Genomic DNA, 14,681 nt, shown 5'->3' with positions numbered 1-14,681 from the left:
GCCAGATGCAGTGGCTCATACCTGTAATCCCAGTACTTGGAAGACAAAGGCAGGAGGATCACTTGAGCCCAGGAGTTCAAGACTAACCTGGGCAACACAGGGAGACCTCGTCTCTACAAAAAGTTTTAAAAATTAGCAGGCATCGTGGTGGGAATCTATAGTCCTAGCTACTAGGGTGGCTAAGGTGAGAGGATCCCTTGAGCCCAGGAGTCTGAGGTTACAGTGAGCTATAATCTTGCCACTACTTTCCAGGCTGAGTAACAGATCATTCTTCTATATTGAAAGAAATCAGGATCTGGCAAATAAGAATTTTAGCTAATTCTCTTTGTGCACATCTTAAGCTACCTGAGAACATCATACTTAGCTATATCAGATACTTTATTATTGTGGTATTAGAGGATGGAAGGAGTTAATAATTTTCAAACTAATAATTTTTTTAAATGGCCAGATTGAAAAAAATACAGTATAAATAAAAGTAATATACAGACAATTTAACTTTGGAATATAGAGGAGGAAATTTTATTAGGTAAAAACAATTGATTAAAAAATGTAACAAAAGTACTTTAACCCAATAATTCCATTTTATACTATATACTAAAATACAGAAAATAATCACATTGTAGAATGCATTTATACCATTTATAATTATTATAATTCATTACATTTACAGTTAGTACAGTCAAAATTTAAGCCATTTTTATTTAGTAAATCTAATTCCACCAGTCAATCAAAAATTATTTGTTGATTTATTACTATTTTGATCTGGCACCTTTAATTATTGGTAATATTCTTTTATTTTTCTTTTTCCTAATTATGTTTAGAGGTCTGCAGTTCTGTATACCTCCTCATGTTCCCAAAAGAGATTAACTCTAGGGTTTTTTAGACTCTAATATTTCCCTAGGCTTATTTGTTTTATTTCTGTTAAAGCAGTTGAATTCACATGTATTTGAACCCTTTAGTGGGTTTTTCTCTCCTTTCTACCCACTATCACATTGCAATTAACTCTTTCTCAGATTTTCACTTAGTCTAATTATTAGAATGAATATTCAAGTTATCCTACTTTACAGCGAGGGTTTTTTAAATGATGTAACTTCTGCACATACTATTAAGAATACTGTAAATCTCTGTGCTTCTTGTTAAAACATTGGAATAGTCATAAAAATAAGCATTTCTCAAAATATATAACATCTTGATATTGCAGAAGAAACAAAATAATCATAAGGAATTGAGTACATAAACAGAAAGAAGTAAAACTACAAGTATATTCAGAATAAGGAAATAAAATTCATATGGTTAAGTAATATATATGTGCACATATATATATATCAAACAAAACATTTATAGCCAGACTAAAATCTCACCAAATATTTAACTTCTCCATTAAAGATTTTTTAAAACATGTTAACCATCGTTTCACTGAATACTTAAATTTTATCTTGAAATTTGAAAGCTGAGAAGCATGGTTTATACATAAATATCGAGAATAAGTATTTTAACAGAAACTTATTCTGCCTTATTAGGTTATATTGCCAAGTTCAGAAGAAAATAATGTGTCTGATTTGTGGAAATCTACCACTATTGAAGTAATACCATTTCTGTTCTCCTTCAAGTTAACAGGTTTAAAAGGGAGTTTCATTAATATAAAAGATCAAGGTTGTGACTGGCATATACAACGGAAAAGGAAGAAGGGCAAGTGTTTTACGATAGTGAGTAATAACCAAATTATCCTGTTAAAATATTGGTCTTAAATTTTTTTTCTCTGTACCCATTACTTCTTACACTCTAAACTACAGATTTTTGGTGTAACTTTTTAAGTTGCCTAAGTACATTTCATAATATTTAAGCTATAATTCTAGTGATTTTAAGTTTAGAATTACTTATATTTATATAAATAGATTTGTGATTATGTCTCTTTATATTTGCAGTAGCCTAACAACCCCTTTTATTTTAGAAAGACCCTTGAAGATAATTAGCATATAAAGTTTTATTTTAGTATAGCTGTAACCACTGATGTTGTATAAATTTTCTAGTTACTTTTCTTCAGCAGATTTACACAGATGTTAGAGAGTCACCATGAATCAATTTTGTTACAACAAAGTGATTCCAAAGTGATCTTTACTGAGTTTTCTTGGATCTTTGCAACTGGAACTTTTTGGGTTGATGGAAGTTTGTCAGGAAGACAGAAAAGATGGTGCCACTTCAGATCTGATATTCCTGGGTCTGCACTTAAAGATTATCTGTTGAAGATTGATTCTTCCCCATGTCCTCTCCAAATTCAGATCTCTCACTTCTCCACAGGTTTAGAAGGCCCTATTTCACCACTGCCACACAGAAAAAGACAAAACTCAAGAAAAATAATATTACAAGTTGACTGCTCTACAAGATACAACATAATTCTTAGATCAGAATTTCTTGGCTTTGGCACTAGGCCAACACACTGTTAACAGAACAGAGAATGGAAACACAAGCATAGCCCCTAGAATTTAAATTTAATTACTTCCTGAATGTAACTCATACCATTCAAATATAAGATGTTCTTATTAATCTATCAGTAGGACATAAATATATAACATAAAAAAAGATAGGGGTCAAATAGAGGAAAGTAGGGAGGAAGGAAGCAGTTAAGAAGTGTTTTCCTTCAAATAAAATGATTTTACAATGTACTTTAACTTATTAATGACAAATCTCTGATTGAAACATAAATCTAACAATTTTTTTTACAGTTCATATTCTTTTTACTGTCTTCAGCCACTCTGCAAATGAAAATGAAGCATACACGCACACACACATACACGCACAAAAGAAAAGGAGGGGTTTTCCTGCAAATTCTTAGGCTTATAAGCCTCCTAATCTGCCCTAGTGATTCTGAGTAAAATTATATTTTTGGCAACAGTGCTTTTCGCTCATAATAAGATCCTTAATTTTTTTTTAATTTTTTAAACATAAGCATTTGAAAAAAAAGATGGTTCATAATCTGGATGCTTAGAATTAATGTTTCTACCATCTAAAAATGAGCTCTCCTGATTGTGTTTGATATGAGCAGTTGGTTTAAGGAGAATAAAAACATGTTAACTTTTTAAGTAAGTGGGGGCTTTTTAAGCTGTATAATTAACTGTTCCTTCCTCAAATAGGAGAAAACAAACTGCAAATTTTCTCACATAAAATTATTAATATCCCTGACTCTGATATGAAATAATCTTTTAAATTTTGGTCATCCCTTGGCCCCAGACATTCCTGTGTTTTCACTTAATACAATAATGATTAGTACATTGATATGTTCAGTTCAGAGCCAAGTATTTAATTATAATCTTCATACTATCTTTTTTGGTCAGCAATTGAGATGGATAATGAGAAATTATAATGGCTTTCTGTCCCTTAGTGATCTGTGGTAGATTTTGATGGAAAGAATGAGCAATTTTGACACTACTAATTGACTTCAGTGATTTGGTTCTCCTGAATAAGGGAACAACTTAAGTAGGATTTAAACTTCTTAATGCTAAATTCAACCAATTGTGTGCATATAAATGTGAGTGATATTAAGTTTGTTCAAAATTAACATTATGATTATTATTTTTTTTGAGACAGTCTGTCTCCCAGGCTGGAGTACAGTGGCACGATATCAGCTCAGGGCAACCTCCATCTCCCAGGTTCAAGCGATTCTCCTGCCTCAGCCTCTGGAGTAGCTGAGACTACAGGCATGCGCCACCACTCCCGGCTAATTTTTTGTATTTTTAGTAGAGAGGTTTCATCATGTTAGCCAGGCTGGTCTCGAACTCCTGACCTCAGGTGATTCACCTGCCTCGGACTCTCAAAGTGCTGGGATTACAGGCATGAGCCAACTGAGCCACTGCTCCTGGCCAGAATTAGCATTAATTTACAAGCTGCTATTGTCATTTAGTTTATATTTAACACTTAAATGATTATATAGACATTGTCCACGGAATCTTCACCATTTCATTCTTCTGTTCTCACTTGAAAAGTGACATTTGGCAGACGGTAGCCAGATCATTAAAGTAGTAGGTTTTACATAGTAGTATAGAAATAAGGTAATAGACGCATAAAGTTAAAATAATATTAGATTGAGGGAGATTGTTTCACTTAAACCATTAAATAACCTTTTTTAAAGTTTGCTGCTAGGTTAGGTTGGTTATGCAGCTATATGTCATTTCCTGAAATTATCTTTCATTTGTTTTATGAGTAAAACTGTCTCTATAAGTTTACCCTAGAAATCCATAGGTATTTTGGGAAATTGAATTGTAAGTGGCTAGACTAACCAACATTTGTTTTTAGGCAAACTTAGATTGCTCTATAAATCTTAATCAAATCAATCACATATGGTAACTGGGGAAGGGGGTTCTTCTGTTGATTAGCCAAAGATATGATGAATTTATTTGTTTTTATTTTTTGAGACAGGGTCTCGGTCTGTTGCCCAGGCTGGAGTGCAGTGACACAACCATGGCTCACTGCAGCCTGGACCTCCCAGGCTCAAGCAATTCTCTCACCACAGCCTCCCAAGTAACTGGGACTACAGGCATGCACCACCATGCCCAGCTAATTTTTAAATTTTTGTAGAGATGGAGTTTCGCTGTATTGCCAGGGCTAGTCTCAAACTCCTGGGCTCAAGCAATCCTCCCAACTCAGCCTCTCAAAGTGCTGGGATTATGAGTGTCAGCTACTGTGCCTGGTTAAGATGATGAATTTCTTATCCACATAATCTGTTAAGGCAAAAAGAGGAAACTGGTTATTCTGTTATCCTGCTTTTTCTTGGGAATATTTATTTTCAAATGATTTGAGTCCTTCAACTCAACAGTCTCATAACCAATAAAAGGAAATGGAGATTGGCGGGAGAGATTAAAACATAAAGGACAGGAATAGGGGAAATAAAGGAGGAAAAGGTCACAGACATAGAAATGTGGAAGTTGAATTCAAATTAATTTTTAACTGAACCCACCTACTATAGGCCCCTCAAAAAGGCTGACAGTACCACTAACTGTTTTAAGTTTAAATGAAGGAAAATCAAAACATAACAGCATTTAATATTTATTTCTAAAACATCATTCTGAATCAATCATTTAAATAAAGTTTTGTTTTCCACTCACATGTTTTCACATTATTCAGCATGTTAATTGGGTACCCACTATTACTAGCCACCTTACCAGCACAGCAGATGACAGATGAACAAGGAGCACAATCTCATAGGAGTTTTATCACATGTGTTCCTAGGCTGAAAAGGCCCTTCTTTGTACTTCTTGATAGGTGGAGTACAGGAATGTAGAAGTCAGAAACCTAGGTTCAAACTCCAGTTCTAATATACATAGTTTCTGTGTGATTTAGGAAAAATAATCTCTCTGAACCTCAGTCCCCCATCTGGAAAATTAATATGATACTTACCTCATAAGGCTGTGGGGATTAATTAAAATTATGTATGTAGAGCACTTTGCACAGTATAGAGAGTGCTAAATAAATGGATGCTGGGGTTATTGAGAGCCCTAGGATGGATGGATCATGGGTTTCCAAATATGGGATGCAATTTCAAGTTCTTAACACCAAATATAACCCTACTTGTTTTAGTTTCCTGGCATTCATCCTATCATCCCCAGTTTACTGCACCTCAGGTTATCAAGGATGTGGGAGGGATTCTACAAGGGTGTGTTCCCCCAGAGCTTTTTGGTACCCTGCAATCCTAGAAGTTGTTGATGCTAGGATGTCTGGAGAGCACTGGCCATTTATTACTGAGAAGCATATGTTACAAAGGAGATGGGAGTAGTAAGGAAAGTTGAAGAACTGATCAAAATAGATGAATGGCAAAAAAAAAAAAAAAAAGAAAAGAAAAATATTTTAACTTTTAATTCATGATAAAAACCCAGTTAAAATTAGGTATACCAGATTTCTTTATTCTCAACCATGTGTGCACATACACTCAGATTTTTTTCTTTTGGTAGTGATTTGGCTTTTTGTTAACAACAATGACACAAGTTTTATGTTTAATTTAAATATTACAATGGTTAAACTGGTTTTGGGGAAGATTTTCCAGAAATTTATTAAATACGAAGTTCCTTAACTACTGACTTAGAGGAATGAGTATTGTTTAACCAGGGAAAAAGTTGTCAACCACCACCAGCTTCTCTTCCTACTTTTTTTTAGAATATAAAAGATAATATCTCAATTACTTTTTCCTCTCTCATCATTACTTACAAAAATCTCAATTATTTAGGCATATCCTTGGCATGTTCATAAAATTGTTCCATTAGGCATTCTATAGTTATAGTCATATTATTTTTAATCCCTACTCATCTCACCTATAATTTTCAAATGTTTGATTTTTATTCAATTTTTATATCCTGTTCATATATTTTTTAGCTACAGTAAAACATGATTTTTCATGTGTATTACTTTTTTTTCTTTTTTTTTGAGATGGAGTCTTGCTCTGTTGCCCAGGCTGGAGTGCAGTGGCATGATTTCAGTTCACTGCAACCTCCATCTCCCAAGTTCAAGAGATTCTCCTGCCTTGGCCTCCCAAGTAGCTGGGATTACAGGTGCGCGCCACCACGCCTGGCTAATTTTTTTTTTTTTTTTTGAGATGGAGTCTTGCTCTGTCACTCAGGCTGGAGTGCAGTGGTGTGATCTTGGCTCACTGCAACCTCCACCTCCTGGGTCCGAGCAATTCTCCTGCCTCAGCCTCCTAAGTAGCTGGGATTACAGGCTTGTGCCAACACGCCTGGCTGATTTTTTTGTATTTTTAGTAGAGATGGGATTTCACCATTTTGACCAGGCTGGTCTCGAACTCCTGACCTCGCGATCCACCCACCTCAGCCTCCCAAAGTGCTGAGAGTACAGGCTTGAGCCACTGCGCCTGGCCTAATTTTTGTATTTTTAGTAGAGATGGGGTTTTGCCATGTTGGCCAGACTGGTCTCGAACTCTTGACCTCAGGTGATCCACCCACCTTGGCCTCCCAAAGTGCTGGTGCCCAGCCTCTACTTTTCCTTTTAATTAGTGTCCTGACTGCTCTAGCAAACTTTTTTTTTTTTTTTAAATAATTAGCCCCTCTGGGATCCTTTCTTCTAATTGAATTTTTGTCCATACTCAAACTGTTAGTTTGCCATATACCATTTAACCCATGTGCATCATTTCTAATTTTTTTCAGAGATGGAGTCTCACTGTCACCCAGGCTGGAGTGTAATGGCATGATCATAGCTCACTGCTCCCTTGAACTCCTAGGCTCTATTGATCCTCCCACCTCAGCCTCCTGAGTAGCTGGGGACTACAGGTGCATGCCACCATGCCCTGCTAATTAAACAAATTTTCTTTGTAGAGATAGGGTCTTGTTATGTTGCCCAGGCTGGTCTGGAACTCCTGGACTCAAGCGATCCTCTTGCCTCAGCCTCCCGAGTAGCCGGAACTACAGATGCAAACCACCACACCTGGCCTCTCTGAACATCTTTACCTTAAAAACATGGGGGAGATGAAGACACATTTCTGAGTCTTAATCTACTGCTGCCTTGGTTGTGCTTTATTAATTTCTGAGATTCTTAGTCCTGTTTACTAAGGAATCGTAGAACGTGCAAGTTGTATTGTACTATAGTTGATGGCAAGCTTACTAACCATTCCTCTGGGTTTTCTTGCTGTGTAGAATAAAAGGGCCAAAGCAAGAGTCTCAGTGTTCATGAGACAGAAAGAGAATTTGATTACACTATATATCTGTGTAGATTCTCCTTTTATTTTTAGATTTGGAACCTGAACACCTAAGTTACAAAGGCAGAAGATCTGGCAGCTTCAACAAACTTGTTTCATTACCTTCACACCCAAGGAGGGCAAGAAGCAACAGCAAGGAATGACAGCTCTGCAGCTCTGCCCCAGGAGAGGAAGGAGATATTAGGGAGCTGGGTTGGAGAACTGGGCTGGAGAAAAGTGCTGGATATTTTTCATTCTCCCTAATTTTAAAAAGCAAGTAGTCTTTAACTTTTTGCCTTGATAAGAATTGTACATTCCACTTTAGAGAAGCCTGTGCTTCCCTGTAGCTAGTTTCAAAACAAAAAGGTATGTTCTGTGTAACATGAAACTCAGAAAAAAAAATTGAGGTGGCCAGGCACGGTGGCCCATGCCTGTAATTCCAGCACTTTGGGTGGCTGAAGTGGGTGGATCACGAGGTCAGGAGTTCAACACCAGCCTGGCCAAGATGCTGAAACCCTGTCTCCATTAAAAATACAAAAATTAGCCGGGTGTGGTGGCGTGCGCCTGTAATCCCAGCTACTCAGGAGGCTGAGGCAGAGAATTGCTTTGATTCTGGGAGGCGGAGGTTGCAGTGAGCCAAGATTGTACCACTGCACTCCAGCCTGGGCAACAGAGCGAGACTCCGTCTCAAAAAAGAAAAAAAATAAATAAATAAAATAAAAAATAAGTTGAGGTATGGCTTTCTAAAACTATAAACATCTCAGTCATGTAAAATTAGAGAGTAAAGTTTATATATTTGCTTGCTAATTGTTAGCTGTTAGTACATGTCAAAACACTAAATTAAGCCCCCTTCCTAATGGAAGAGATAATCGTTTCTTCAAAAAGTGGTAGTATTTAGAAAAAGCCCTATTCTTTAACGATGGGGAAAGCCACTGCAAGAAAAATTTTGATGAGTCACGAAAAAAGTGATCTCAAATAAATTATGTCCATTATGATACTATATACTGTAGTTTGGAAACTTGGTTTATCTGATCTCTTTATACTACTCTCTGATGGTCTCTGGGTTAGAGAACTTTTATCTGGTTCCTATCAGTAATATATATACCACATTTCATTTTAAGTTGGATTTCAAATTTAATTACTTGATAAACTATTTTATCTAAGTAAAGGTAAGATGAATCACTTTTCCTGCTTTTGCTGTTAAATTTTTAATTTTTGTGTGTATTCTACCCATCCCCTGCCTACTTCCCGTTATTTGAATTCTGCAGTTGGTTCCTGTGCTGTTCCTATGCTTACTTAACACTTCAACATATCCCCACAAATATCTGAGCTCACGTGGTGCTCTAATGCTTTCAACTAAATCTGTACTCACCAGTATGTCTCTCAGTTCTTTTGGCAACTTGTTCTTTTATGTAAATTGTATACAAAATATGATTTGCATATTTTAAATATGATGTGAACAAAAAGAGCAATGCTATTAAGTGTTCAGAATCACAAATTTATATTTTTAAAATTAGGAGTTAATTAAAATCCCTTTCATTATGAAAAGGGTACTACATTGCAAGCAATTCACATTAAAAGGCATTCTATTCAATAGATGTGTTTATTGGTGGGTCAGTTTTGCCAATGTTTTAATTCACATGTAATTATGTAGACCCTGTGTCAGCAACAACAATAATACTTTAACTGAAAAAATGATAAACTGTTTCCATTGATATACTCTGATTATTTTATAATCCTCAAGTTTTATAGTCTTTTACAGAAAAAAATGATAATAAAATATGGCGATAAACTGCAACTTGCCACATTTCCTCCAAATCTTAGACAGTATAAAACACAAGACATTTTTTTGTGCACTCTACTTTTATAGAACAACCAGGTTTATAATTGATCTCTTTATTTTATTAGATTTATCAATATACATGGAAGCTTTCTCAAATCTCAAAGTTCCAAAAGTATGTATTATAAAAAATCATCTTTTCCTTTAGAGGTCATATTCTTAGAGAACTATTAAAGTCTATTTATAAACAAAAATAATTGATAAACTAACACACTTTAGAAATCAGAATATTTTAAATTAAAATATTTTTAATGAATACAAGATATGTCTTTTTAATTAACTATCATAGTTAAATTTAATATCACAAAACAAAATGGCTTATCCCCACTCATTTTTCAAGTGAGGCAAAGCCACTGGAATTTACACTTAATATAAGTTTTAAATGTGATAATTAAATGATAATATTTTATCAATTATAGGAAATATTCATTTATAAAAATTTCCTCAGGTCCATCAATCTTTTTAGGCCAAGTTTGAGCCCATGTCAACCTTAAAGGTTAGATTCAGTGCACCTAACTTGCCTAATAAGCTTGTCAATTTAAGAATATGAATTTCATTAATAAGGGGGAATAAAGAGTAGTTAACTCACTAAAAGTGAATGGGATAGTTTCAAATAATTACTTAAAGAATTTTTAAAATTTAAACAGAAATGGCCAATGATTCTGGGTTTAAAATTTCACAGGATAACCTTAAAAAAAAAAAAAAACACATAGAAATAGTGAAGTCATCACCTTATTGATGAAAAACTAAAGTTTAATAGTCATTGAATGGGGTAACAACCACTTGTAGTCTACATTTAAAAAGTAATTTTAATCATAGCTAAGAAAAACTAAAAACAAATAATTCTATTAAGAAACAACAAAAATGATAAACATTTAATACCTAAATGTAGATACTTAAAATCCTAAACAAAAATATTAAAGTTAAAAAGGCCTTGAAATTTGTTTCTAACAAATCATCTTATATAATCAATTCCTAAATAGCTCATATCCTTTGCTTTGGTGTTTTATCTGCTATCATCTAAACATTAGTACAGTAGAAAATCACTTAGGTTCTTTTCAAATGCTTGGCATTATAATGTGATCTCATATCTTTCCTCAAATTAAATTTTGCTCCACATATTCCACATGTATACAGATGAACATCCATGTGCTGCTCCAACTGTTCATTATTTGGGAATATCTGAAAGCAGACCTGGCATATAGTCTCACCAGCAGATAAATGAGAAATCATATGCCGTACATGGTCATGTTTTCTGAAGTTTCCTTGATCACAAATGGAACAGACATACCTGGCCATGCCTTTGTGCATATCATTGTGCAGTCGCAACTGACGCTCTCTTAAAAACTGCTTTCCACATGTTTGACAAACAAACTGTTTTTCCTTAGTATGAACAGTATAGTGTTCTCTTAAGTGACACCGCTGATAAAATCCTTTTCCACACAGATTACAAAAATGCTTTCGTCTGTGATCTCTTTCATTTTCTTCCATGATGGCACTCTTAAACATATCTTGATCTAAGCAGCTAGACATATGTTCAACCACTAGATTTTCAGTTTCAAAACGCTGGCCACAATTAGGACATCGAAAAGGGCAGGCAGAATGTTTAAATAACTGCTTTTTTTGGATACTGTTTATCTGGTAATGATTGTCCCTAAAATCATCCAGCATTTCAACAAACATATCTCTTATTTCGGACTGCTCATCAGGATTCTCTTCCAAGTCCATTTTCTCCTCAGTATTTCCTAACCCATTCATGGTCAGATCTTGGGGCTCGCCACATCGTTGGGCATGTTCCTGAAGCTGCCTACCCTTTACAAGTATTTGTCCACATTTACCACATGCACAGATATTTTCAATGTGTTTGGCTAAGTAATGAGATGACAGGTCCTCCTCGGTTATTGTAAGTCCACACAGCTCACAAGATGCATTTTCAGTATCCTCTTGTACTGGACTGCTGTTGTTAGGGGGCCTCATATTCTCTAAACCACCTCTTTCATCAGCACTTACTGACATTCGAGGTTTTAGAGTTTTCCTACCACTTTTTTTTATGCTGACATCTTCTTCAACATAGTATCTATAAAATGGCTCTTCAGGTTCATCTTCTAATTCATCATTGTCAGTGGATTCATTACAGTCTTTATCAGTAACTTTAATAATGTTAAAGTCTTTCAGTTCATCTGTAGGAATATCTTCTGGCTCCATCTTAATAATAATCCTTTTCCTCTCAGCAGCTCTGCTTTTCTCTTCGCTGGCTATTTCAGACTCCACTGTGCTACTTTTTCTGCTTCCAGTGGTTGAAGCTGAATCATCAGCAGCCTGGCTTGTGTCTCCTCTGTATTTGTCCGTCTGTGCAGAAAATGTTTTGGAAGAATCTTTTTCACCAAATTCAGCTTTGATATTACTGTCTTTTCCATCTCTAATATCTACTATTCTATGGTAAGATCTTGTGTTTTGGTATAAATGTCTGTTAGTACAGGTTAGCACATGCTCATCTAATAATTTTTCACAGCTAAAGCCAAATCCACAGCTATCACAGGTAAAACTTCGCCCAAAGCGTCTTGACACACGTTCTTTTGGAGTAGATAATTTGGACACGGAACTTTTTTTACATACATCAAATAGTGGCTCAGGAAAATTACTTAATTGTAAAGACTCTTCATCAGGCTCTCTATTATGTGGTGTATTTACTGTTGAACTTGGCTCTGCACACCACCTGTTGGCTTCATTGCCATTTCGAGCCACAGTATCTTCATACATTCTTACCCCAAATATCATTTTGCTGTTCTGTTTGCTGGAAGCAGAAGAGGAACATTTTGAACTAGAACAATCTGCATCCTGGATGTCTTCTAAACAGTCAGGAACATTGTATAGCTGTAGGTAGTTCATTGCCACTTTAAACTGCTCAAAACTGGAGGGAGCTGTCATAATTTTTCCTAAATACATAAACTGCAAAATGAGATCAAAACATTCTGCACTAATTTTCATGTTGCTGAGATTCAGTTGTGCAGTACTATGCTGATGGTTCATGAAAAACATTCTAAAATAGGAGCTACAGGCAGCTAGAACTGCCTTGTGTGCTTGAAAGTAAATGTCATCAATTGCAATACAGCAGTCACAGAGAAAACCCCATTCTCTTTGGTTGTTTAGCTGCTGAAGGACATAGCTGCTGTGGCTGGGCTTTGCCATCTTCTGTTAATTAGAGACCTATGTAAAACAAAAATATTAAAGTCAAACAAGATATAGAAAAGCACTTGACAAAATTAACTTTTATCATTTGTGACTTGCATGACTTTGCTATTACAATCAAGAAATTAAGAGCTTTCCATTCTAATAAAACTCAATAATATATATTTGAATCATTTTTTAAATTTGAAGATGGACATCCAGCCATTTATTCAGGGTTTTCATATTGAACAAAGGCATCAAAAGCAAAAGACAGTTTTAGTTTCATTACAACTCTTGGGGGGAACATGTACACTAAATTTGAACAGAAAAAAAGACATCAATTTAGAAATACTTGAAGGAGGCCGAGTGCAGTGGCTCATGCCTGTAATCCTAATACTTTGGGAGACCGAGGCAGGAGGATTGCTTGAGCTCAGGAGTTTGAGACCAGCCTGGGCAATAGTGTGAGACCTCTTCTCTACAAAAAAGTTTAAAAAAGTAACCAGGTGTGGTGGCATCACCTGTAGTCCCAGTTACTTGGGAGGCTGAAGTGGGTGGATCACTTGAGCCTGACAGGTAGAGGCTGTAGTGAGCTGTGTCACGCCACTGCACTCCAGTCTGGATGACAGAGCAAGACCCTGTCTCAAAAGAAAAAAAAAAAAAAAAGAAAACAACTCTTGAAGGGTATGAGTAATGAAAGTAAATAAAACAGCAACTTAAACTGAAAGTTAACAATTAGATTGTAAAGTATTAAAAACTTATTAGATGATTAATACTAAGGAACTATTGCTCATTTTTTAAGTGTGAGAAAGGTATTTTGATTGTGTTAAAAAGAATCCTTATCTTTTGGATATATATACTTTAGTATTTACAGATGAAATGATACATCTGAGATATGCTTAAAAATAAATGGGGTGGGTGTGGGGAGCAATAGATGATACAAGATTGGCCATGTGTTGCTAAAATAATCTATTTTAAAAACCCCATTAAGCCTGGGCAACATAGCAAGACCTCGCCTTAAAAAAAAAAAAAACATTCGCCAGGCATGATGATGCACCTGTAGTCCCAACTACTCCGGAGACTGATGCAGGAGGATGGCTTGAGCCCAGGATTTTGAGGTTGTGGTGAGCCATGATCACGCCACTGTACTCTAGCTTGGGTGACAGAGCGAGACTCTGTCCCAAAAATAAAAATTAACAAACACCTTATTAGGGCCGGGTGTGGTGGCTCACACATGTAATCCCAGCACTTTGGGAGGCCAAGGTGGGCGGATCACGAGGTCAGGAGATCGAAACCATCCTGGCTAACACAGTGAAACCTTGTCTCTACTAAAAATACAAAGAAATTAGCCGGGCGTGGTGGTGGGCGCCTGTATTCCCAGCTACTCGGGAGGCTGAGGCGGGAGACTGGCGTGAACCTGGGAGGTGGAGCTTGCAGTGAGCCGAGATCACGCCACTGCACTCCAGCCTGGGCGACAGAGACTCCATTTCAAAACAACAACAACAACAACAACAAAAAAAACCTTATTATATAGAAATGGCACCAAACAAGTTTGATCAGTGCCTTTGTCTTTTCTTGAATTATCAGAGAAGCAATACTTCTATAGAGTTAGAATGTGTCTCATGTTGCTCAACATGCATTTCAGGGTATAAAGAAGCAGTGGGTTTATTTGAGAAGGTATTTTATTTATCCTTAGAGTGTAAAGTTTTCTTCCTTTTTTTTTTTGAGGCAGGGTCTCGCTCTGTTACCTAGGCTGGAGTGCAGTGGCATGATCATAGCTAACTGCAGCCTCAATCTCCCATGCTCAAGCAATCCTCCCGCCTCAGCATCCAGAGTAGCTGGGACTACAGGCGCATGCCACCACATTCAGTTTTTTTTTTTTTTTTTTAAATATTTTAGAAAAGACAAGGTCTTGCTATGTTGTCCAGGCTGGTCTTGAACTCCTGAGTTCAAGCGATCCTCCTGCCTCAGGCTTCCAAAGTGCTGGGATTGTGGGTGTGAGCC

The 14,681-nt window shown here is 36.1% G+C and overlaps 1 protein-coding gene across 12 annotated transcripts in view; it reads right to left on the bottom strand.

Moving 5' to 3' along the window:
* Positions 1 to 496: 496 nt before the first annotated feature.
* Positions 497 to 14,681, bottom strand: part of ZBTB1 (zinc finger and BTB domain containing 1) — a 29,771-nt gene continuing 15,586 nt past the window's right edge. For 6 of the 12 annotated variants that reach the window (XM_063651673.1, XM_054449837.2, XM_054449836.2 and 3 more), the window contains one exon: positions 9,257 to 12,719. In XM_063651673.1, the coding sequence (XP_063507743.1) occupies positions 10,560 to 12,701 (2,142 nt within the window). In that variant the 5' untranslated portion in view covers positions 12,702 to 12,719 and the 3' untranslated portion in view covers positions 9,257 to 10,559. Of the gene's footprint in view, positions 2,322 to 6,051; positions 7,446 to 9,256; positions 12,720 to 14,681 lie in introns of those variants that run through there. The other 6 variants (XM_054449841.2, XM_054449840.2, XM_054449839.2 and 3 more) reach the window with 2 other exon arrangements.

The sequence above is a fragment of the Pongo pygmaeus genome, chromosome 15 (assembly GCF_028885625.2).
Source record: "Pongo pygmaeus isolate AG05252 chromosome 15, NHGRI_mPonPyg2-v2.0_pri, whole genome shotgun sequence".
Lineage (NCBI taxonomy): Eukaryota > Metazoa > Chordata > Mammalia > Primates > Hominidae > Pongo > Pongo pygmaeus.
Note: the sequence above shows the minus strand (reverse complement) of the source record. Positions and strands in the feature narration are given on the sequence as shown.